Source organism: Actinia tenebrosa, unplaced genomic scaffold (genome assembly GCF_029948245.1).
Source record: "Actinia tenebrosa isolate PJP-AT-01 unplaced genomic scaffold, QUT_ActTen_1.0 PGA_scaffold0__85_contigs__length_37466705, whole genome shotgun sequence".
Taxonomy (NCBI): Eukaryota; Metazoa; Cnidaria; class Anthozoa; order Actiniaria; family Actiniidae; genus Actinia; species Actinia tenebrosa.
This window is the reverse complement of record NW_028292569.1, coordinates 35,505,266-35,530,936: the sequence shown is the minus strand read 5'-3', so window position 1 is coordinate 35,530,936 and position 25,671 is coordinate 35,505,266. Positions and strand designations below refer to the sequence as shown.

Below are 25,671 nucleotides of genomic sequence, written 5' to 3'. Positions count from 1 at the left end.
CACATTTACAAATTTACACATTTAGACTAAAAGATATATCACGTGTTTCATTATGTATCCTTTGCCTTGTGTGCGTCAGCCTGAACTTTAAATGTAAAATTCAACTCGTGAATCGAAAATCCAGAATGCCCTGACCATTTAGTGAGGATTTAAGATGGAGAATGGTATTTCAGCATTTTTTTAATGCCAGAACCTTCGAGGAAACACATGATATTTCTTTTAGCCTAAAATGTGTAAATGTGTAAATGTATAAATGTCTTTTTTTGGTGGACGTTAATGACATTGACTGTATTATATTACTCGCTAGACGATGTATCTTATTTTTATCGGACCACAAAGTAAACTACTCTATGTCCAATAAAGTCATTATTATTATTATATTTGTTGGAATAATCTACGGTTCCTATTCGTGTTTCTTTGTATCACCTTCGCGTGTTCATTCTTAAACCGCAAGTAAATTTCGAAAGCATCGCATGATTGAACAACTTTCCAAATACCATAGAAAATTCAAGCATAATGGTTGCGGTTTCAAAAGCCCATTTCTTAGCTTATAATCGGTATAATCAAACACATTAGTAAATCCTGTAAGAACTCCCATGAGATTAAGTAGTTTTAGAGTATATATAATGCTTTCAGGAACTAACATGGGTGGTGTTGTCGAGCATGTCCAGATAAAAGTCACTGATTTAATAATTAAACGAGACTTACCTGTAAGTCGATGTTTGATTGGAATTCTATCACGGCATCAGTCAGGAACGAAGGAGTCACATGAGAAGCACGCGCTTGCTTATTGAATCATTCTTGACAGCGAGCGAACCCAGGAAAAATAATAAGATGGCAGGAACGAAGGAGAAAAGGGGGGGGGGGGGGGGGGGGAACTAAAGAGACCCAGAGTAATCAAATTTTACCAGGGTAGGGCATGTGACTCCTTCGTTCCTGACTGATGCCGTGATAGAATTCCAATCAAACATCGACTTACAATCACGTCATCAGTCTACGTCACTACGGAAACACATGAGATTTGAACGTCCTGGGTGCGCGAGGACAATAAAGTCACTTGTGAAAAAATGCACAAGCCTCACAAATAGTTTATTTTGTGTAATTTATGAGGAATCATCTAAAATCAATTAACAAGATATTTGTGAATTGCTCTATGTGTATAGTGCAGTTCTTATTCCTTGTTGCTATACTGTTCGAGAACTGTAGTACCGAAATTATTATTAATTAGTTTGTTATAGTATTTAGCAAAGGTTAAACTGTTTGTCCAGCCTCCCGCCTTGAGGATGTCAGCTAATGGTAGACCCGAGGCCTTGTAGTAGGAGGTGGATGCTGATCTGCCACTGTTCCCTGAGAATTCGGATGTATCAATACCAGCATCTTTGAGCACTGATTTTACCCATCTACCTATTGTAGAACTACTAACTGGGTTGTGTGGCTTTGCAAAACTGATAAGTAGCTGATCATGTGGACCATGTGTACGTAGACTTGTAGTGAGTTCTAGATATTGAGTGATATGCTCTACTACACACAAGTTGGGATTAGGTTTGTATTCCCGTAGTTCTATAGGTTCAAGATGTCGTCCCGGTTTGGAGGTTTTTAGAGTCTCCCGAATCGTGAAGATATAACTATTCTGAGTCTTTTGCATGTACTCAGTGTTCAGTTTAGCGATAGTCTGACAGCGTTGACCCGTTAACAAGCACAACAGAGTTGTAAGTTTTAGTGTCAACACCTTCAGCGATAGGTCACGTAAGGGAGATAGAGTGTTAAGATAGGTCAACACTGTTCTCACATCCCAAACATGTGTGTACCTAGGTAATGAGGGTTTCATTTCGTAAACACCCTTTAAAAATCGTGTGACTAAAGGATGTGTGCCAAACGTCACGCCTGATGTATCAATAACCATGGATAGTGCTGACCGAGCAGTATTAATTGCACTATATCCCAACCCATTTTCATAAAGATGGGTTAAGAAGTTGATACCGTTTTCAATCGATGCATTGTGAGGATCTATGTTATTGTCAGCGCAATAATGTTCCCAGCGTGTTAAGTACGACTGGTACTGCTTGCACGTGGATGATCGCCATGACGCCATGATGATTTCGTTTGCTTTTCTGGAAATGGGCACTCTCTCTAGAATTTTCCTGACACTTGGCAGACGAGAAGACTCAGTTTTTTCCAAAGAGGGTGCAGGGCAGTCTCGTCGCTTGGCAGTGTTAGTAGCGTTTTCTGTGGTGTTAGCACTATTGGGGGCTGCGTGGACATTTTCATTACCTGGGGATACCATGCCTGGGTTGGCCAGTCGGGTATCACTAGTACCCCCTCGGCTTTGTCTTCCCTGATCTTCCTCAGCACTCTCATTAACAAGCTGAATGGGGGGAAAGCATAGAACTGTAAATGTGACCATGAGAGCGTTAGGGCGTCTATGGCAAACGCTCCAGGGTCTGGCCTGTAGGAAACATACTTTTGAAATTGTTTATTTAGCCTAGAGGCAAATAAATCAATATTAGGTTCTATACTTAGACGGAGCAGTACAGAAATTAGGAGTTGGCCGTGAAGCATCCATTCCCCTTCGGTGCGATTACATCGAGATTCTAGATCGGCCGAGATGTTTTGTTTTCCGGGGACGTGAGCGGCGGTCAACCACACGTTCCGTTCGACCGCCCAACCCCAGATTGACCGACATAACTCATTAAGTGCATGAGAATGGCTAGTTCCCATGTGGTTAATCACGGCAACTGACGTGCTGTTGTCTATCATCAATCGGATATGACTGTTGCGAACGTTAGTTAGGAATGATTTGAGACCTAGAAATACCGCAAGTAATTCTAAGTAATTGATATGGCGTTCTTTCTCGCTAGTAGACCATAGCCCGCCAGTTGTGTTATCTTCATAAACCGCGCCCCAGCCTTCATTACAGGCGTCCCGTGGTTAGTGTGTGGTTGGGTTGTTCGCGTTTAATGACATTATGAGTGCGAACGATGTTATCAACCCACCACTGTAATTCACTTTTTGCGCGACTAGATAAGGTCAACCATTTGTCAAATTTCCAGTTGTTAGCCTTAAGCGCCTTCGTTTTATCTCTTTCCAGAGACCTAAAATGTAGTGGCCCGTACATGACCCCAGGAAACGTGGCGATGATTTTGCCTATAACCCTGGCGGTTTCTCTAATAGTAGGGCGCACCTTCTTTAACAATTCTATGCACAGTGAACGAACATTAAGCGCCTTTTCTGGGGTCAGCTTTACTGTCATTGCAACTGAGTCTAGAACGAACCCCAAAAATTCGCGCTCCTGCGATGGAGAAAAGGCCGACTTTTCAGGGTGTATGACAAACCCCAGTGAATCCAACAGTGCATATGTATCTGATAAGTTATTTAAACAGTCCTGGTAAGTCGTGCCTTGTAGGTAAGGGTCATCAATGTATGCAACAATAACGTGCCCTTGCCCGTGTAATTTTGCTAAGACCGGTTTGAGGATTTTTGTGAACTTGCGCGGAGCACAGGAAAGACCGTTAGGAAGGCATGTGTACCTATACAGTTTGTTATCCCATTGGAATTTTAGGAATTTCCTGTCCGATTGTGCGATTGGCACCGAGTAGAAAGCATCTTTTAAGTCGATGGATGCCATAAAACAATTTGGTTCAATTAAGTTAATTACAGTTTGTAAAGTATCCATTTTAAAGTGAACCTTAGGAGAGGATTGGTTTAGTTGTTTAAGGTTCAATATTAATCTATGTGTGCCGTCTTTCTTAGGCCTGGCGAATATAGCAGATATGATTTCGCCGTGAGTGTGCCCGGTGGGCTCGATAATTGCTTTTTTCAAGAATTTATCGATTTCGGCCTGTATGACACTTGCCTCTGCCTGCGAGTGATTGGGTGTGTGTAGACGGTGTTGTTCAGGCTGCAGAGAAAAATCAATTCGTAACCCCATGATAGTTGAGATAACCTCGCGGTCAGAAGTTAGTTTTAGCCAATTATGTAAGGAATGCCGCAAGTTTCCGGCCTTAAATGCTGCACATTTAGCGCGCAGATTATCGAGTAAAGGTGGGGTGACCCCTAAATTACTATTACTAGGAATGTTTTTGATTACCTGTTTGTGAAGCTGCGTAAGTCCATCCATTATTTCTCGTCGTCTTTGTAGGGTTTGTGAGGTTTCTTTTTGGGGTGTGATTTCTTGCCCTTGTGAAAACCCGGGCGGAAGTCGCCAGGGGAGCGCCGATGACGGTGGTCGTTGCCGGTTCGGCGTTTCTGGTTGTTTGAGGACGATTTTGTATATCCTACGGCTTGTCCAAGGCGCGTAGTTTCTTTAGCGTCGCGTATTTGCTTGGCTAAATCGTCCCCAAATAGCAGTTTATGGTTTTCTCGCTCTACATCCGGTCCACAGATATTGCGATATTCTGGCTTTAAAGCCGTTCGGATTTGTTCGCGCCGTAAGCTGGACAAATCTGAGAAGGCATGGCCTAACAGAGCGAGAGCGTCCACCCCATCATTAAGGACAGGCTTTTTGAAGTTTGTATCGGAATGGGACATAACCCTATCGCACATGGTGAGCACTGCTGCGGTCGCACGCTGGATAGTTTGTTGTAGGTTTTGCAATCGTACATCATCTGATTTTTTAAAGCTGTCCAGCTGTCTCCATAGTTCGGTGTTTAGTCGCGGGATCACCATGTCGACACAGTTGTCTGGTGGGCAATGTTTGTCCAATATGGACGTCAACTTTGTTTTGCCCATTCGTTTGCCCCACCGTTTCGCGGCCAGGTCGGCCAGGGGTTGGCGAATTGGGGGCCCCAACTTATCGTCGTCCTGTATGGATAACTCGAGCTCCTTGAGGAGCTCATCATCCTCGTTGAGGGATGTTCCTTTAGCGCCGGTGGCGCTATCTGTTAGTAAGCCCTCTACGTCGTCGTCTTGCGCATGGACGCTAAGTACTTCGTCCTCGTCCTCAGATTCTGAAGAGCGTGTAGAGATGGTGCAACGACGCTTACTTGGACTCGAGCTGTCTTGTCTGCCCGGTGGGCTAACAGGCGCTCTACTCTGAGCCGCTTGCAATGGCGGTTCGCCGCTAGTGGACCTGGTGGGTAGGCTTTCGCAGAGTTTCTGCATGTATCCCACCATGACGCCCATGCGTTCGTTCATGGCAGCTATCGCGTCGGTGGAATTAGTACTAGTGTCATGACTTCCATGGGCTGTTTCCATGGGTTCAACGTTTAGTGTAGCCAATTGGTCTTTGTCCGCCATAATGAAAACCTAAAACTGTATGGTTAGGAATAAAATCGAGAGAGGTGAGCGTAAAGATTAATATAGGTGTAAACACAAGGTTTTAGATACAGGCTACTCACGATCGAGAGAATAAACCAGCCCAGAATGGGCATATGTAGTCGTGGTGTAGTTTCTAGCCGGAGCTTGAAGAGTACGTGCTGTCTAGCAATAAGCAAAGCATGCAATGATTCAATAAGCAAGCGCGTGCTTCTCATGTGTCTCCGTAGTGACGTAGACTGATGACGTGATAGAATTTATATCATGGTGTCAAAGGCAAATGCATGCTGGGATACCACATTGTACAGCCTATTTTTAGCACAACTGATTCTGTGTATAAAGGACTGCGCGGCAAAACAGTCTTCTCAATCGCGCAGAGCATCAGCAATAGCAGCATCTCAGACTATTGGAAATACATACAAGATAGACACGATAAGAGCAGAGATTTAAAGCTTTGTTGGGACTGGAAACGTACGGATTGAGTTTGTTTTTGTGGTTTCCAGTTTGTTTCCGCAACTAACGAACAAAGCCACACTAAAATCTACGAGATTAAAACAGCTAATTACAACTTAGAAGAGTGGAGCGATAAATTGGAACCATATACTCTTAAAAGAAATGACCACAACGGCCTCAGAATTACTTTCATGGTAAGATATCTACGCAATCTTTTACAGAAATATATCTATTTTTGAACTATAATTATAATATACTTAGAACGTTTTTAAACCACTGCCTATCTAACGTTATTCCTTCATACATCCGTTTAATATGTTTGAACAGTTGGGTCATTCAGCTGCCGACAAACTGTCTGCAATAGGTTCATAATGAAGTGATAAAGAAAGAACATCCGAAAAAAATTTATGAATATTTTCATATATTATACTTTTAGATATGGATCCTGATTGAATTTTGATACCTTGAATTTGCCATATATTAATTAAGCCGGGCGTAAAGGAGGGAAGAGGGAAAGAAAGAAGGAAAGAAAAGAAGAAAGAAAGAAAGAAAGAAAGAAAGAAAGAAAGAAAGAAAGAAGGAAAGAAGGAAAGAAAGAAAGAAAGAAAGAAAGAAATAGGAAGAAAGAAAGAAAGAAAGAAAGAAAAGAAAAGAAAAGAAAAGAGACAAAAGGATAGAAAGGGAAAAAAAGATAGAAAGAGAAGATACAGCCTTTTATTAGCTAACTAAGCACCTTCATTGAAAAAATATCGTGGTTTTTAACGTTTGTTTATCCGTGTATATAACATTGACGTCAGGTTGTATGTACCCAGTTGGCTTTAGTCCATATCCATGCCTAAGAGGCTCTACACTTGTGGTAGTCTACGGATAATATATCGACAACAATAATAAGTCACGTTCGTGATATTCAACAATTCTATCACGATACCAAGGCTCTCCGGAATAATGTACAAAATTGCATTAAAACCTTAAAAGGAACAAAAGATATCGTGCTGTAGATTCGATTATGACGTTGTTTAGTGGTAAATCGACTAACATTTCTATCAAAATGTCCTCATTATTGCCGAAAGGTAAGAACGTCATACTGGATGGTACATTATTATATTCCTAACAATAAATATAGTTGGTGATCCATGTGTTTGTACCGTACATGAAGAACTATGCAACTAAAGCCTCGCAATTAAATCTGAATTTTAAAATATCGTACGCGGCCTTAAAATTTTTTATTTTTTGTTTTCAAACCCCCGATGGAAAACAACAATACAGTGAAGATTTGAAAACAAACAGGCAGTAATATAGAACTAACTATCTGTTATTTTTTTAAATTATGAGTGACAATAAAATGGTTGCTGTTGACTATGTCAGAAGGGCTGCGCAGCCCTACCCGATGGACAATGCTTTCTGAGAGGCAAAAACTGGAAGACAAGCGATTGGGATATTAGAAATTTGTTGTATTTTAATCCCTCAAAAAATTATGACAATGAAACAGTCGCCATGCTGGTTGATCTAACGAGAAAAGCTAATGAGGAATGCTTTGTTATCTCCAACCAAGATGGCGGCAATGACGTAATATGCACCCCCCCCCCCCCCCAAAATAAACAAGATCATGCGCACACTCACACGCACTTACTCAGATAAAACACATTTTTCGAGCAACACCTGTAGTATCATGAATAGGCAGTTTCTTTCACAAAAATAGCTTAACATTTTGTCTCATTAGTCTCTATATGTGTATTTTTTATTCATCCTGCGCGCTGGACAAAAGACGCCACGACTAGTAAAAATATCCAGCCCTATTCTTCGATTGCACGTTACGTCATCACGGCCATGTTGGTGCCACTTAACAAAATATTTCTCATTAGCATCCATTGTTAACGGCACCACAATGGCCGCCATGCTTTTGTCTTTCGACTTTCTTGTGAATGCTTGCAAGTGATAACCTCTATATGTAAAACTCTGGCTAGAACAAACTGTACTCGGAAGTGTCGTGTTCCGTGTTGCATATATATTGATATTAATATATCAATCAGCTCAGAGGCAATTTTGAAAAGGTTTGACTTTTCGATTATTCCAATACCTCATAGTCGCTAATACCTTTAAAAAAAATCTAAGTTCGACGAGGGTCTTTTGAAAAAACCATTTAGTGCACGATGAATTATTTCAGTTTTTTTTAATCATTTTCATTGATTAAAATGAAATTCCATATCTCGACTATCGAAGTACGCACGTACTTACCCTGTGTTACCATAGCAACAGCTTGTCCAAAAATCCCGATAATTGTTAACTTGAGGTAGCCTGCGAGAAAAAAAATCCATTAATTTTCGTTTCATATTTTTCCCTTTTCGTTCAAGGAGTGGTTGTCTGCCGCACTAGTGTTTTTGATTAAATTTCGAGTGAGATTACCAAGTTATAAAACTAATCCGCTTTAAATATCGTTGTAAAATTAGGAAACGTTGGTGTTTATTTTGAGAGATCGGTCTATAACGGGGACAAAAGCGCGCAGTAACAATATTGTCCGATAGTGGGCCAAAGACCCGACAGCTTGGAGAAATAAATCCTTGTTCCAAGATAGAGCTGAGTTCACGGACATCAGTCAAAGAAATTCCACTTTAAGACAAAGTAGGGAATGTTTGAATGCTTTTAGCAAAGATACCATCTACAGACCATAGACTTAGGGTCGTTGATTAGAATCCAGAGGAAAGGGAACGTATCATTTGCAAGACAATAAATCATAATGACTACAACGAAAGAAAATTTTCATTTCCGATAAAGACTGATCAGGAACTGGCTGTGATTCATGGATTTGGAATCAAACTCCAAGGTGGGATTTTAACATAGCAGATACACATTAATTTTCATTTCAATACCAGTTTTCGAAAAATTTTTTTACTACAATTACTTATAGACTTTCTATGCTTAAGGTTTGTACTGATAAGGACGGAGCTTCAGGCTTTCAAAATGAAGACTTAAACGGAGAACGTCTTCGCAGTCGATATGAATAAACCTTAGTGATGCTTCCATTTCACTTTCTTATTAGCAGTACTGAGAAGGTTATAATTTTGCTTCATTTTTAATGAAATTCACGAGATATTCAGAATGAAAATGACACTATATAACTTGTTGAATCAACAATTTGATTATCTATATATTTTTACTAAATTTACTTGCTTAGTGACAGAACAAATAACATTATAAATTTGCTTCGTTATGAATGCAGTTTACAAGAGACTTAAAAAGCAATAACCTTTCTCCAATTTCCTTCCTTGTTGATAATAAAAATCGGTTCAAGGTAGAAAAGACAGACAGATAGTGTTACAACAATTATAACTAATGAAAGCTTTGAAAACCAGTGGAAAAATTGCATTAACTTTATCATTTATCTACTAGAAATTTTTTATTATTGTTGTTATCTTTATATAACTATCTCACGCTGTATTTTCGATATTGAAAAAAAGGTGAAAGCGTTGATGTGGACCTATAGACCAAACATCCATCTATAATTATATGGATGTGATTTGATTGATACGAGACGGATAAGGAATGGAATGGAATGGAATGGAGAGGAGAGGAGAGGAGAGGAAAAAAAAGTTGAAAGTAAACGTATTTTAAGAAAAAGCAGCTTGAAACAAAGCCAAAAAAAATTAACAGAAAAGATCGAAAAAAATCTGGGGTTTTTTGCGCCAAATAAGAAGGAACATGATACGAGGCACGTTTTTCTAGAATTTATCTTTGAATTTAGAATGTGTTGATGTTATCTTACGAACTTGAGAATTTACCGCTAAAGTATCTGTATAGAGTAAGCCAAGAAACCGGTGTCCGTACTGCGCATTCGTGACGACCAGACTGTTTTCCCAGACGTTTTTGTCGCTAGGTCATGGGGTTGAAGAATTCGTGGCAACTAAGCTTCTCTTTTTATTTCAGAATCTTTAGTGAAATAAAGCAAGTAGAAATAAAATGAGAAAAAGGTAACGAAACGAGAAAGAAAGAAAGAAAGAAAGAAAGAAAGAAAGAAAGAAAGAAAGAAAGAAAGAAAGAAAGAATGAAGGAAGGAAGAAAGAAAGAACGAAAGAAAGAAAGAGAGAAAGAAAGAAAGAAAGAAAGAAAGACCGTAATACATATACAAGTCAATCTCTATCTTTTCGCTGTTGTGCAGTAAAGTCAGTTTATTTTAGTAGTGCAAATGATTTCCGCTCTGATCCAACAAGTACCAAAACAGCCCAAAGGATTTCATCATTAGTAGTCCTGTTGACGAGAACGACTGAATTTCATGCTAGAAATTTCTCTTCAACTGACAAAAGTCTCTAAAAAGCCCCATTGATGTAAAACAAACAAAAATTGGGTTTGATTCAGATAAATTAACGGGCAAACAGAACGAAATGGCTGATAGAACCAAAACACCTGACCTTGTCATTTTAATGGAATTTGAGGAGCAAAGTTTGTTCTTCCGTTTTGCACTTCCTTTTCTTATCAGACCACAGTACTTAGTATAAGTATATTACACTATTATATAAATTGAAAATATTAGATGTGTGTGTGTGTGATAAACCTTAAAATAAGTTTTCGAGACAATTTAATCGGCTTTGCAGCGGAAGATAAAAAAAGGAGATGAACGAATTGAATCGTGGTTAAAATGGATTAGACAAATGAATTATTATAGAAACATTACCGACGATAAACGTTGATAATCAATACTGACGGATTTGTGTCGGCTTTAATGAGATTATCAGTATATTCACTAGTAGACTGCGTAACGGCCCTCAATAAATTAGGGGGTTGGGATTCGAAGGGGGACTGGAAAGTAGGGGGGAGGGGGAGGGAGAAGGGAGAATCTCAACCCCACGATTTATTGAGGGCCGCCACGCAGGATAATTCACTCAGTGGATTTGAACAGACAAACAACCAACTTGGCGCAGCCTCCTTCTCTCTGACTTTGATTAATGTGAAAATTTAACCAGCTTTTTGGCTGACTAAATTTTATAAAGACAAGAGATTTGATCCTGAAAGACAAGTTTTTTTTAAAAAGGTAGGTATGACAAATTTGGATTTTAACAGTTGATTTTCTGTTTTTAATAAAATGCTGAAGATTGTCGTTCATAGAAAATTCATTTTCAAACAGATTATCGAAAGTACAAATTTTCACGGAATTATCAGTGACTATGAATTATTTTATTTTTCTACAAAGTTGAAACAAATCCGATACATTAGTAATGAAAACAAAATTTAAAAAAATAAAAAATATTTTTGACAAGCTGCAATCATTCACACTGAGCAGTATCTGGTCGCGTTTGTTTTTAATTCAATCCCAACGGATTGCATAAAGAATAAATGGTTATCGCAATTTCTGCAGGCGATCTAATTAAAAAATCTAGGTCGTATCTTAGTGTTTTTTCTCTTTGCGAAAAATAAAACGTTATAGAGCCATAATGCAAATATAGCCCTGTTCTTTGTAGATTATATCACACAGGGTTCTCGTACACAGTTGCACCATCATTGTCAGTGGCGGATCCAGGATTTTTCAAAGGGGGGTTCCGTTTCTTAAACTATGTATAATTCTCTTTTGTTTAGTCGATGTTTGACAAAAAAATTGGCTCTAATCACCTAATTTACTATCTAGTAACGGAACTTAAAGGTAAATTAACATTATAAAAATATAAAAATTAAAATTTATTAAAATTTATATAAGACATATTTCTATTACCTAAAAGATCAAACCTTCAAGGGGGGGTTCCGTGGACCCTTTCGACCCCCCCTGGATCCGCCACTCAATGTCTGTCAGATGAAGATGTTGGTTAATATGTAGAAAGTGAACAAAATTTCTATTTTCAAAAAAGTACATTTCTTATCTACATATTGTTTTGTTTATAAATAAAAATGTTGGATTCGTATTCAATATCCACCTTGTTCCTTATAGGATTTTCATTCATTTATTTAATTAAGGATATATCATTTTCCAATCTTGGTTCACTCGTTTATTCGTTCATCTATTTGTTTGTTTGTTTCTCCATTCATCGATCCATTCATTTGTTCTTTCGTGCATTGATTTGTTCTTTTATTCATTCTTCCATTCTTTCTTTCATTCATTCTTTCATTCATTCTTTAATTCATTCTTTCGTGCATTGATTTCAGTGTTCTTTCATTCACTCTTTCATTCATTCATTCATTCTTTCTTTCGTGCGTCATTTGTTCGTTCGTTCACCATCAACCATTCAATTCACTCCGCCTTCGTTCATTGAATAGACCTTTTTGCCTTGGGCGTAATGTTTTCTCATTTCAGACCACGTGTCATTCCCTTGAGAATAAGATTCTTCGTTTGAGTTGTATCGATCATTGTGTTTCTTCTCATGTGCAACCGTTAAACAAAGAAATGTTAGGGAATGACACGTGGTCTGAAATGGGAAAATCTTACGCCCAAGTCGAAAAGGCCTATCTATTCCTGCATTTTCTTATTTTTGTGCACACAAACCCTGTTACATCCTGTGATTTAAATCTGCTTGCGAGCACCCATCGACATAACTCAAAAATTAGCAATTATGGCTGCTGACTGAGAAAAACATGGAAACAGAGTAATTCGTTTTTCTTTGATTCAAAACGAAAATATGTGCCGATAAAGGAAGTTATTTTCGATGATATATCACTTAAACGAAATAACGAAATAAAAGAAAACATTAAGAAAATAAATAAAGGGAAAGGAGTGGAAACAAAGGAAAGAACAGAAAATCAAGAAAAGGAAAAAGAAAAGAATAGGTGAAATAGAGACAAAGAAGAAAAAGAATACAAAATGAAAAATGCCCAATCAATCAGGCATAATTAATTTTGCTAGACCAAGAAACCTAATGAGTTTTCAACGCTGCCCTATCAACGGCCAACTAGTAAGTAAACACCCAAAGAATGCCAGCTTGAAAGAAAGCTTGGGAACCATGTTCAAGTTCTTCTATGAATATCTTCTCGAGAAACAAAAGGGGAAACAGTAAAGTCAGGCGAGGCAAGGCAAGATTAGAAGCTCGATATTTGATTAAAATCGAAATTAAAATAAAATAAACTTTTAATTCAATAATTTTAAGAAGTGCTTAAATTTTGAAACATCACGAATAAAGAATATTTTTGAAGGTAAAAAATAAATGAGTGAAAGTGATACGAAGATAAGTACATTATATTACATAATTACCATATCTTTTATGCATGCTAGAGAATAAACGATAAGATAGAAGAGAAAGGTGATGATACTAGATTTTTCTAAATTCAATTAACTAGTTCGACGTTAAGATACCATATTGGCTGCTTAACCATCTTGTGTGTACACTGTAAAAATGGTTTGGTTGAATCTATCACAAAAAAATGGTTGAAAAGTGGATCTGTGGTAATCAATTGCCAATGCTTGTAATGACCATTTATTAATTGGTAGTTTTAACCATTTTAATACACCATTAATAGTTGGTCATAATAACCAATTTATGGTGGTTAAATACACCATTAATAGTTGGTTATAATAACCAATTTATGATGGTGAAATACACCATTAATAGTTGATGATTATAATAACCAATTTATGATGGTAAAATGCACCATTAATAGTTGGTTATAATAACCAATTTATGGTGGTAAAATATACCATTAATAGTTGGTTATAATAACCAATTTATGGTAGTTTCAACCACATCATAATAGGTTATTTTAACCTATTTAGAATTGTACCATGGGTGGATCTGTGGTAATCAATTTAGAATGGTTAAACTGTGTTATTTCAACCATTGTTAATGGTTAAAAACAATTGGTAGAAATAACCATTCCTCGAATGGTTAAATTGACAATAATTAATACATCAAACCAACTGTTTTGTTTCAATCATTGTTAAATGCTTAAAAACAATTGGTAGAAATAACCATTTCTCGCCATGGTTAAAATAATAGTACTTAATACATCAAACCAAAAATGGCTAACTCAAAAAAAAAATTATTTAAATTCTTTTCTTAAAGGCAGTTATCCAAAGAAATTACAATTATATTCACTAGTACTAGGAATTTTAACTGAAAACCATCACAGGACTATAATTTCAAAACTGACAATGTTCATTAGGCTATAGCAGCTTGCATTAATAAAATAGTAGCTAGCTATAAAAGTCGGTTAAAGTGGCATTTGTAATTGTGTTGGAGAGCAATTCCAGACAACTAAGCCTTCAGCTGCCAGGCAAGCATATTGATTGAACATCTACAACAGTTCCATTTGATTATGCCGGGGTGATGTTGACTAGATTTATGTATCCTGCAGCATTCTCTTTATCCTGCAAATATTTGCAACAAATTCAAGCATTAACCAACAATTTTAAGTTTAAGTATAGCTGATGTTTAAGAAAATCATTCCTTTGGAGGTGTGGCTAGATTCATCGGGTTTATTTTATTATTTTCGACAAATAAGTTTCTATACCACCATTATGCTGCAAATCGTTGGAGAAATGTAATAATTTTTTTCATTTCCACATACAGTTATTAACCTTTCTTTTTTCGTATAATTCCTTTTCTGGTCCACCTCGGCAGTTTTGTTTTACAGGGAATGGCATGTTTTTCTGTTATTCAATATAAAAAATCTTTAGTTTCCTACATCAACTCTTATGCTTAGAACACGACCACATCAGCTACGCTGTATATAACTTATCGTGTATAAATAAATATTATTATTATTATTATTATTATTATGCTACCAAATGCTAATGCGCCAAAACAAAAGTGCTGACAAGATTAGAAGAAAACTAGTAATAATACAAAACCCGTATCAGTGTTGGCGTCTTATAGGTAAATAAGTATCAAAGCCACTGAATTTATTTGCCAGCAGCCTCTGCAAACGATTAATTTTTAGGGTTTGTAGGTCAAGCTTTGGTTTCTATTCTGCATTCAACACACGGTCAAAGAATTTCAAGAATCAGAAATGAGCACCTAGTAAGGCTGCCCAAAGGAACAGCCTCAGCTTGGCATATACCATAAGGCAAGTGTTACTACAGTATGTAAGCAACAGTTTGCCTTGATATAACGGCTCCTGATTTGAAATATCTAATCTTGTGTGCGAGTGCTTTATAGCACACAAAGGTTTGTGAAGAACAAAATTCAGGGTCAGTAAACTGGGCACTTATGACTGGTCATCATGCATGTAAGTTCATTGGCTTCAATAAAATACGAACAAAATCCCTTGTATAAGCACGCTGTACACATAAGCATTGTCGGCCAATGAGTTGCACACGTGACTTGCCAAAAAGGCGCGGAAAAGACCACTCAGATCGGTCCGAAACATTCGCGATAATATGCAATATTGCCAAGGCATTTTTCGAGATGAGTAAGCGACGTTATTCTAAAGTATTAACACTATAATATAATCTTATTACCTTGTCAGTGACTCGGCTCTGGCCATACACAAATGAACTTCTTTTGCGTCTTGAGAACCGGAATCATTCGTGAGGGCTATTTCGTTGCTATCAAGCATCTCGAAGCCAACGAGGTTCTCTCCGTCATCTTGGTTTCCTGTAGCAAAATTAAATAGTTTAACCTCTTTTGAATCAGTCATGACCATCCCCCGGGGGGGGGGGGGGGTGCTCCCCTATATTTGCTATACGGGTATGTGCCGCCCTATAGGGTATGGTTTTTCGGCTTTTGGGTCTGGGTTATGGTATCATTTTTTGACATTTTGTCTGGGATAGGGTATCATTTTAGTCTGGGATAGGGTTAACGATTTGGTCAATTTTGTCTGGCGAATAGGCTACGCTTTCTGCCGGCACAAAAACAATAAAAACGTTTGTAAATATTGATTGCAATCTGTTGAAAAACCGTCTTTTCCGTCTTTTAGTCTGGGATAGGGTGTACAATTCTTAGTTTTAGTCTGGGGTAGGGTATGTAAAATCAAAATTTTAGGGTTTTAGGGTCAGGGTTTTGAGGTCCTGGCGGCACACCCCTACCCAAGTTGGGGTGGTAGTACCCCCCCCCCCCCCCCCCCCGGTGACCATCAATGATGAGGAGACCATGAATAGCACATGGCTTGTTCTGATATACATTGTATTCACTAATCAGGAATGGTTCTAACGTTATTTACCTTAGTTTTGATGCGTCACTGAAGACTCAAGGTTCGATCCTGTAATAGGAAACATGTCTTTCAAATAGCGGAGCGCAGTCGTGACGTCACGAAATTATGACCCCCGCTGAGATTCGGACAAACAAATCAGCCTTTAAGAGATGGCATGGCGGCAACTTCGAAAATTACGTCGAGTTTTATCACTGTTCTCAATGAAAATGACGGCGTTCCTGGCTCAAAATTTGAAAGCGAGCCGGATAACTATACAGTAGAGCAGCTGAAATGTTGGCTGAAATGCAGAGGGTTGAAACTTAGCGGTAAACGAAGTGATTTAATCGCACGCGTGAATAATTGTTTATCGTCAGGCAATCATCATGTTCTCGATCCAAGTATTGATGATGGAAAATGGTTTGAAGGCAAAGTTTTACGAGAAAAAACAGGAGATGATGTAAAGAAACAAAATATGTTTTAACCAATTTCCTTTTGGTTCTTTTGACCTGTTGGACTTGCCGTGAAAATATCAACCATTTCATTATTGGTTTTATTACATCCATTTTGAAATCACAAGCAAATCCTGCAATCTGATTGGTTCCCTGCAGCAGTGATTTCAGCATAAATTGCACGATTTTGAGCTCTAAATTGCACGATTTTGCACATCATCTGATATGAACCAATCACAAGAGAGACATGTCATTTTCTAGCCAATTATATCAAGGAATCCATTTGAGTGTTGAGCTCGCCGCTTCTTCCGAAAAAAAACAGCCACGGCTCAAAAAAACAAAATTTCTGAAGAACGATTTTACCGTAAAAAAAGACTTAAAACGCCGTAAAAAGGACTTAAAAAGACCAACTGAGTACTTAAAATTGCCAAAAGCATCTTTGTAAAGTAACTGCTTAAGTAAGTTGAAGATATTACAGCGAAAAGCAGTGGGGGGAAATGCAATCGGCATCTTTTGAATGTGACTTCTTGGCGATTGATCGTGGAAAGTGGTTTCCTTTTCAATCTTTAAAGCATAAAACACATCGACAATACAGTCATTAAAAAAAGTTTTTCTTAAGAAGAAGATTTTTGCTGAGCTAAGTGACTTCTTAAGGACAACCGAAGGACTAAACAACCTTTGATTTTTGCTGTTTTCTCGGCACAAGTGCGATCTTAACATGTTGAACAGAAATCGTAAAATACAAGCAGTGAGCATTGGCTGTATGGACAACAGCCAGTTCATTACAACCCTTTTGGGCAGGATTGTCTTGCTATTTAATGTAAGTAAATGATTCTTAATACATGTAATGCCTTTTGGTCCTATATAAATTCATTTTAGTTTTTTGGATTGAAAATGTTGTTTTTCAAAATGAGAATCATTGCTCGATCAGTATAAACAAGTTCTCTTGACAGCATGTTTGAATCGACTGCTTGTAGATTGTAAGTCATGTCGGTTTAACTGGAAAAAAACGTCTTTTTCAAAAAAAGATTTCAAAATGGATATAATAAAGTGGTAATTGAACTTCGTGTCGTGCAATTTTGGTCTGAAATCAAACTTGCAAATTACAAATCGCGCGTTTGATTTCAGACCAAATTGCACTCCACTCAGTTCAATTACCATTATAAATCAACCAATAACAATGGGTATTTATAAGCATACCATTCTCAATTGGTTACTTTAACACTGGTCAAAAACTAACCAATTATCAATGGTAGTTCCAACCAATTTAGTAAAATAGTTATATTAACCAATAAAAATGGGTATTTATGAGTATACCATTAACAATTGGTTATTATAACCATTTTATTTTGGTATAGTTTTTCACATTTGCACTGGTCAAAAACTAACCAATTATCATTGGTAGTTTCAACCAATTTGAAATGGTAATGACCATTAATATTGGTAGTTTCAACCATTTGATTTTGGTATGCTTCCACGAACCAAAAATAACCAATTATCATTGGTAGTTCTAACCAATTTTAAATGGTTATAACCATTAATATTGGTCGTTTCAACCAGTCCATTTTTACAGTGTAGGTAAGACTTTCTAATAAAATTTTATCGATACGCTAAAACAATCTCTGGGTTGATCAAAGTCAGGGCTAACTTACAGATCGAGCCTTAAAAAAATCTCTGTGTTGATCAAAGTCAGGGCATGGCTAACTCACAGATTGAACTCTGAAACAACCTCTGGGCTGACCAAAGTCAGGGCATGGTTAACTTACAGATTGAACTCTGAAACAACCTCTGGGCTGACCAAAGTCAGGGCATGCTAATTTACAGATCGAGCCTTAAACAACCACTGGGTTAATCAAAGTCAGGGCATGTCTAACTCAAAGATCACACTGGAATTCAGCGTGTTAAGGTTTGCATGGGAAGAAAAACTGGATATCTGGTGGCTTCAAGCAACGAGACATGTCTTTGGCTTAGATTAAAGTTATCACTAAAACACGAAAGCTGTAGCTAATTGAACTGAATATACGTTGATTAAATCATTCAAGGTCAGGAATTTTTAATCAGTCTTTTGTCCAATTAGCAAACATTGTCCAACTTCATGCTGAGATGCTATAGCTTGAATCGATTTGATAATATTCTTGCTTTGAAGTTATTTCCTTCGTTTTTTAAATCAAAGCACATATAAAAAAAGCCATATTATTTAATTCACAGTAAAAACGGGAAAAAATATCGTAAAAAGTCGATTACAGGTGCAATCAAACTAAGGTATACTGAGCGCCCTGACGGAAGTCAACTCCGCGTGCGTACGTGAGGTTTAATAGACCCCTTTGGAGTTTCAAGTTACCGCTGTGTTCCTTGATTACAGACTCGTTTACTCAGGATAAGCCTCGTTTCAGTGTACGTCTAAATATTCACAAATACAAGTGATAAAGTAACGAATGCACAACTTCAGCAATACAAACACTGTGAAATTCCACGGACCTTCACTGGAACACATGAATATTCTACGCAATATCAAGGCTAACCCTGAGCAACAAAAAAACTCGAATATCTGGAGTATTTAAGTTCAAGGTAAGAATACGAAGCAGAAACCTAAGAGAATTGTTTAAGAAAATTTCTCAGTTTAAACAAAACGACGGTCCCCCCCCCCCCCCCCTCTCTAAAAAGAGAAAAAATCCTGCCAATTCTAGAATAATTTTTGAAACTTTTTAAAGGATTGTTGAAGGTACGATAAAACTATAATAAGAATAGTCAATTGAGAAAACAAAACGGCATTTTTAGGTGGCTCTTAAGAGTTTTCGGTAGTTCCAATCAATATATAGGACATAGTAATGCAGGCTCACACGTTGATATCCAACGGCCAAACCATATTAAAGTTCATGATTTTATTGTTCCATTTGTATGGAGCTGATCACATATAAGGTTACTATGGTAACACTACGTCAGCTATAATGAAGGCCATTCTTTTCATTTAAAAATTAAAAACTCAAGTTTTCCACGGTGTATTTTTTTAATTTTTCTAATAATGAAAGTACGTTATCTCACCTTTCATTTGACACAACGCTAAAGCATTCGTTACTACAGAATTTCAAATAATGCGAAATCTTGCAACGAGACATGTCTTTGGCTTAGATTAAAGTTATCACTAAAACACGAAAGCTGTAGCTAATTGAACTGAATATACGTTGATTAAATCATTCAAGGTCAGGAATTTTTAATCAGTCTTTTGTCCAATTAGCAAACATTGTCCAACTTCATGCTGAGATGCTATAGCTTGAATCGATTTGATAATATTCTTGCTTTGAAGTTATTTCCTTCGTTTTTTAAATCAAAGCACATATAAAAAAAGCCATATTATTTAATTCACAGTAAAAACGGGAAAAAATATCGTAAAAAGTCGATTACAGGTGCAATCAAACTAAGGTATACTGAGCGCCCTGACGGAAGTCAACTCCGCGTGCGTACGTGAGGTTTAATAGACCCCTTTGGAGTTTCAAGTTACCGCTGTGTTCCTTGATTACAGACTCGTTTACTCAGGATAAGCCTCGTTTCAGTGTACGTCTAAATATTCACAAATACAAGTGATAAAGTAACGAATGCACAACTTCAGCAATACAAACACTGTGAAATTCCACGGACCTTCACTGGAACACATGAATATTCTACGCAATATCAAGGCTAACCCTGAGCAACAAAAAAACTCGAATATCTGGAGTATTTAAGTTCAAGGTAAGAATACGAAGCAGAAACCTAAGAGAATTGTTTAAGAAAATTTCTCAGTTTAAACAAAACGACGGTCCCCCCCCCCCCCCCCTCTCTAAAAAGAGAAAAAATCCTGCCAATTCTAGAATAATTTTTGAAACTTTTTAAAGGATTGTTGAAGGTACGATAAAACTATAATAAGAATAGTCAATTGAGAAAACAAAACGGCATTTTTAGGTGGCTCTTAAGAGTTTTCGGTAGTTCCAATGAGGTTGGATATTTTTTCAAGTCTGTAGAATTTTGTGGAGTCCGTCAGGGCGACTTTTGATATTTCATTGTTTTTTAAATAAAAGCGTAGGAAAAGCAGGTTTCGAAATGAAAAGACGATGGAAAACAAGAAAATGATAGGAAAGTTTTTCATAACGATAACTCTACAGAGCTAAACAAACCAGCTAAAATATAGTTATCAGAAAACTAGGCACTCACACAGTTGGGTAATCACTTGAATAACTTGCTTATGTGCTGGCGGATTTCGTTAGCGACAGAAAAAAATTATTAGCTAATAAATACATTTAAGTAAACACTTTTTACGCAAGCCTTGAGTCCAGCATATTTTGATTAACATCGCTGTCAATATTTCATTAATTTGGTTGAGGAAATGCTCGATAGTGTTGACCGTATTGTGATAATGCCAAAACAGGTGTAAATATTTCACTGTTTTGAAGGGATAGTGAAACACTACTCTGCTCGCGCGTGTGAACTTCTTTTAACTCGAACTTTGGCTGAGATATATAGAGTTCTGGTTATTCTTTCGGCCTATGGAAGTCTTGTTTAATGTGAGTCCCGGGAAAATTTACGGTGACGTAGGTGAAAGCCAAGAATAGAAGAAAAAAATTTTGGGGGGGTTTGTTTACAGTTTTGAAAACTCTTTTCGCGCGTGGCAACTCTTATAAGAAAAAAACCTTTTTGGGCATGTTTACGATTTTTTTCTCTCAGTTTCCATTCTCTTCCTGTCACTGGATTGTTTATTATTGAAATAAATCAAACACCTGGGGCGCTGAACATGAAGAGTTATCTATACCGTTGTTTTGGAGGAAATGAGGAAATGCTTGATAGTGTTGACCGTATTGTGAAAGTGCCATAACAGGTGTCAATATTTCACTGTTTTGAAGGTATAGACTGAAATTTTTGATATTATCTTGTTGTGGTGGTTACCAAAACAGTTATCTTCATCAATCTAGGGGGCTTTAGGAAAAGAATTAAAAATACATATTTTCTAATTAATTCCTATTTGTTATTCTTAGATGACAATTTTTGCAATTAGGTGTATGTATGAGCTAGCTGTGTCGAAGAACTTAAAAGTAAACACTACTCTGCTCGTGCGTGTGAATTTCTTTTAACTCGAAATTTGGCTGAGATATATATAGTCCTGGTTATTCTTTCGGAAGTCTTGTTTAATGTGAGTCCCGGGAAAATTTGCGATGACGTAGGTGAAAGCCAAGAATAGAAGAAAAAAAATTTTGGGGGTTTGTTTACAGTTTTGTAAACTCTTTTCGCGCGTGGCAACTCTTATAAGAAAAAAACCCCTTTTGGGTATGTTTACGATTTTTTCTCCCAGTTTCCATTCTCTTCTTGTCACTGGATTGTTTATTACACCTTTTGCCGTTCATTAACAGAAAATGTACATTCATTTGTGCCAATAGTTGTATCAATAACGTGTAATGTACTTTCATCAACACCACAAGTAACATCATTAGCGCGGATCAACTTTCAATAACGACAATTGAATATGCGTGTACATTCATAGGCATCAATGGACAATCAATAGCGCGTTTGTACATTCATATGCGCGGAATGTATTTTCTTGTGCGCGAAATTCAACTTCAATAACACCAAATGACAAACAATTGCATTTATGGACAATCATTTACCCAAAAGTGAAAATTCATTAGTGCTATTAGCATAATCATTGACAATCTATAACGCGCTTGGACAATCATGAGGGTCAACGTTATATTCTATAGCGTGGTTCGACAAACATTTGCATGATTCGAATGAACAATAAGAGAAATAAAACAATCATTAGCGATTTTTTAAAAAAATATTTTAGCCTTCAATTTCTTCGCCATTTATACATCGTGGCAAATACGTTTGCATATATCTGAACCACTGATCACATTTAGCTATAGTGATGGTTGCCGCATTTCTCTGGAACCCTTCCATTAGCAACTGCTTTCTGTAGAGACCTAGAGCAATCCCTTGTCGTCTTGCCTCAGCCCAATAGTTCGTATGTTGTTGGATCTCTGGACGGCTGATGTCGGCTTTAATTGCTGCTTTAAGTGAGCTAATTGCTATTCTCCTACGCAGCCGCTATTATGGAGGCAGTTTCCTGAGTTTTTTATATGTATTAAAGTGATTAAAAAAACAAAACGCTAATGATTGTTTTATTTCTCTTATTGTTCATTCGAATCATGCAAATGTTTGTCGAACCACGCTATAGAATATAACGTTGACCCTCATGATTGTCCAAGCGCGTTATAGATTGTCAATGATTATGCTAATAGCACTAATGAATTTTCACTTTTGGGTAAATGATTGTCCATAAATGCAATTGTTTGTCATTTGGTGTTATTGAAGTTGAATTTCGCGCACAAGAAAATACATTCCGCGCATATGAATGTACAAACGCGCTATTGATTGTCCATTGATGCCTATGAATGTACACGCATATTCAATTGTCGTTATTGAAAGTTGATCCGCGCTAATGATGTTACTTGTGGTGTTGATGAAAGTACATTACACGTTATTGATACAACTATTGGCACAAATGAATGTACATTTTCTGTTAATGAACAGCAAAAGGTGTATTGAAATAAATCAAACTCTTGGGGCGCTGAACACGAAGATTTATCTATACCGTTATTTAAGTCGTTTTTTCGTACATAATTGATTATTTGTTTACGATAATTTACATTGAAATGTCAAAACTGCTCAAGCACGCACTTAGTCTCATTAGGGATTGATAGAAAAATAGTTTACTAAAGATGAATTGAACTTGTAGATCAATGAACTTTCATTCATTCATTCATTCATATTTTAACAGGAAGCTTCTTCACTTATAAATGTGATTTTCGAGAAGGTCCTGATAAATAAGATATTTTGACAATAATATGCAAAAAGAGAATTTGGAGGTTGAATATCGAAACCAGCTCGTTACTGAAAAGTCAACATCATTATTACTAGTATGTAAGATTGTAAAAGATGAAAAGTTCAAATTATTTAGGTTTACAGGTTTAAAAGAAATTCGATTTAAAATGGCTAATATTAGAACACTGTTTAAGAGTGTCACTCAGATTGTTCTTTAGATCAATTAAAGTTTCAGACAAAATTAGCCGACTTTGAAATATAGCTAGGCTCTGTTAATAGAAGCGTATATTTCCCGAAATTATTCCTCAAGCAATTTACGATATGCTTCCTAGGGTTTTTTTTTTAAATTTCTCAATAAGAAAAAAAACAGTTGTGTTTTGTATCTATATAGATATATACGACATATAGATTATCTCTTCATATATCCTACAATAAAAATATATCTATTTATAATAATAATACTAAAAATAATTTACGTACACATATAAAAAACAAATCGATAAAGCTTTTTATTTCATAGGATTTATAAAATAAATATGAAAACGAAATAGAAAGCATGTAGAATGGAAAGAGAGAAAAAAGGGAAAATGGATTTTTTTACTGATGTGAATGTGTGATATTCCCGAGGTACCTAATTTTTCTAATTTAAATTTAGGTGGACCTTTTAATGATCAATAAAATCAAGGGGTAAACAACTCATGACGATTCCATGATAACATAGTAGAAATATTTATGTGTTTATTCTTTTTGAGTTAAGTACATTAATACGATTGGCTTCTGGTTCAGAGAATATGCTAACACACACACACACATGTATAGAGAGGATTAAGTTTCTAAATTTTTAACACAGCTAAAGGATAGATACTTTGTATGTTGGATGAAAAGGAAAGGAAAGGAAGAGAAGAGAAGAGAAGAGAAGAGAAGAGAAGAGAAGAGAAGAGAAGAGAAGAGAAGAGAAGAGAAGAGAAGAGAACCTTATGATGCTTCGCCCTGCTGACCTGACTCAAAGTCAAAAGTTAGCAATTTTTCAAAAACCTTTGCAAACAAAGATCATTTGATTAATGCGCAATCTATCTAAAGTCATCTAAAAATATGTGTAGTGATATATGATTCAGGATTCCGTTAAAAAAATGGTGTTACGTTCAATTACGTTCAACGCAAGAGAACTTGATAATAAAGAAATAAAGAAATAAAGAAATAAAGAAAAGAAAAAGAAAAAAGTCGAGAGTGAGTTATCTAGGAAAAAATAAATGAAAACAGTGGGCCGGCTGCAGGCACAATACCGAGCGTCTTTTGAAAGGGTTTGATTGTTTCATTATCAGAACTAATAAGAAACAGGTGGTATATGAGTAGTCAGAAACTATAGATAAAAGCGCCCAGGAGACAAGGAACGACACTATATTGCAAAGCACTCCGTCAAGAACATTGCCTCAAGTGAGTACAAAACACATTTCAACGAACCAACGAAAAGGTAACTGAATTAGAGACCATGAAGGACATTCTCAGTAGTATCAAGCGATAACTTTCGTGATTTTCTTCATAAACAAGTTGAAAATTGTATCATTTTAAGGAAGTGAGCGAGCGAGAGAAGTAAAATTGCCCGAAAAATTGTTTCATTGAGATTACTTTGGCTTCAAGAGAATACGATTCGTACATGAAAATACGCGCAAAAACATACTCGATTTTCTTGAATAAGCGAGAAGAACAGTACTACGTTCAATAACCTTTTTGATCTTCTGAGAAGGCGCGCGCCTCTTGGAAACATCACATACGTTTTCAGCACGCTTGTCTAAATTGAAATCAAAAACCCTCGAAAATAACGATCTGGAATATTGGAAAGTCAGATGGATCGAGAGCCCACTAAAGAAGCCACTCCAATAAATTACTTAAAGGAATGATTTCTTCCACATATTGTATTAGGGCAACGTAAATTAACAATATTACGCAGCTCAACAGCTTGATGGTCATGTAATCTTAGAGTTAGAGTACGAACACTCTAGAAATGTCAAATTACGGGAAATTTAACGATAAACAAACCTTTGATCTATACATCTTTGTGAAATTAATTCTCATAAATTTTAACTTTAAGCTCCGAGCCAGAAATGCTACTTTGCGATATTTGACTTTTGAAGTTTAGGTTTCGTTTTGTTACGTGGCTATTAAACGAGATCTGTGCTCGGATATGGTGTGCTGGCGTAAAGCGTGTATTCATTGACGTTTAAATAATAATATACCAGTTAGTTCGTGACCTTATGATTCGAAGAGACTCCACTATATGAGCTGGGGTCGCGTACCCGGTGAGTAAAACCAAATGTTATTGTCTTTTTTTCCGTTATAGAAATAATATAGCTTACAAGCTGCACGCTCTAGGTAGTATGTCGAAACTTAACAACACCTGCAGGCGGTTTCGGAGGGAAGTGTTAAGATCCTCAAACTATTTCTTTTCTATGCATTTTGCGCCACATTTTTGTTTGAAACAAACTTTAAAGCTTTAGTATTTTTCTCCCCATGCTATAAAACAAATACAAAAAAAAAAAAAAAAGAGAAATTTTCAAGCTCATTTCTAAGCAAACACGAAGTTAATATATTTATTAATCACCTGAAAATAAACAAAAAATGGAGGAGTTTT

The 25,671-nt window shown here is 36.7% G+C and overlaps 3 protein-coding genes across 7 annotated transcripts in view; 1 reads left to right on the top strand and 2 right to left on the bottom strand.

Moving 5' to 3' along the window:
- Positions 1 to 1,068: 1,068 nt before the first annotated feature.
- Positions 1,069 to 4,184, bottom strand: LOC116303435 (uncharacterized). Its single transcript, XM_031712964.2, has 2 exons — positions 4,088 to 4,184; positions 1,069 to 2,365 (listed from the first exon to the last, which is right to left on the bottom strand). The coding sequence occupies exons 1-2, from the start codon at positions 4,115 to 4,117 to the stop codon at positions 1,172 to 1,174; spliced, it is 1,224 nt and encodes a 407-aa protein (XP_031568824.1). The 5' UTR covers positions 4,118 to 4,184; the 3' UTR covers positions 1,069 to 1,171.
- Positions 4,185 to 5,637: 1,453 nt separating this feature from the next.
- Positions 5,638 to 25,671, top strand: part of LOC116303429 (galanin receptor 2a) — a 47,194-nt gene continuing 27,160 nt past the window's right edge. Inside the window, exon 1 of one of the 3 annotated variants that reach the window (XM_089025572.1) lies at positions 5,638 to 5,900. The gene's annotated coding sequence lies outside the window, so the exon portion shown is untranslated. Of the gene's footprint in view, positions 5,901 to 19,748; positions 19,923 to 24,367; positions 24,514 to 25,671 lie in introns of those variants that run through there. The other 2 variants (XM_089025571.1, XM_089025573.1) reach the window with 2 other exon arrangements.
- LOC116303430 (uncharacterized) overlaps positions 13,641 to 25,671 on the bottom strand; it is a 51,921-nt gene continuing 39,890 nt past the window's right edge. For all 3 annotated transcript variants that reach the window (XM_089025568.1, XM_089025569.1, XM_089025570.1), the window contains 2 exons: positions 15,077 to 15,212; positions 13,641 to 13,984 (listed from right to left, as the gene is read on the bottom strand). The gene's annotated coding sequence lies outside the window, so the exon portion shown is untranslated. The remainder of the gene's footprint in view (positions 13,985 to 15,076; positions 15,213 to 25,671) is intronic.

Bases quoted from the DNA above. Each gene is read 5' to 3' on its own strand.
- LOC116303435 (XM_031712964.2), bottom strand. From the start codon at position 4,117: ATGGATGGACTTACGCAGCTTCACAAACAG. The intron at 2,366-4,087 runs GTAATCAAAAAC...CCCCCCATTCAG, and splicing joins TTACGCAGCTTCACAAACAG to CTTGTTAATGAGAGTGCTGA.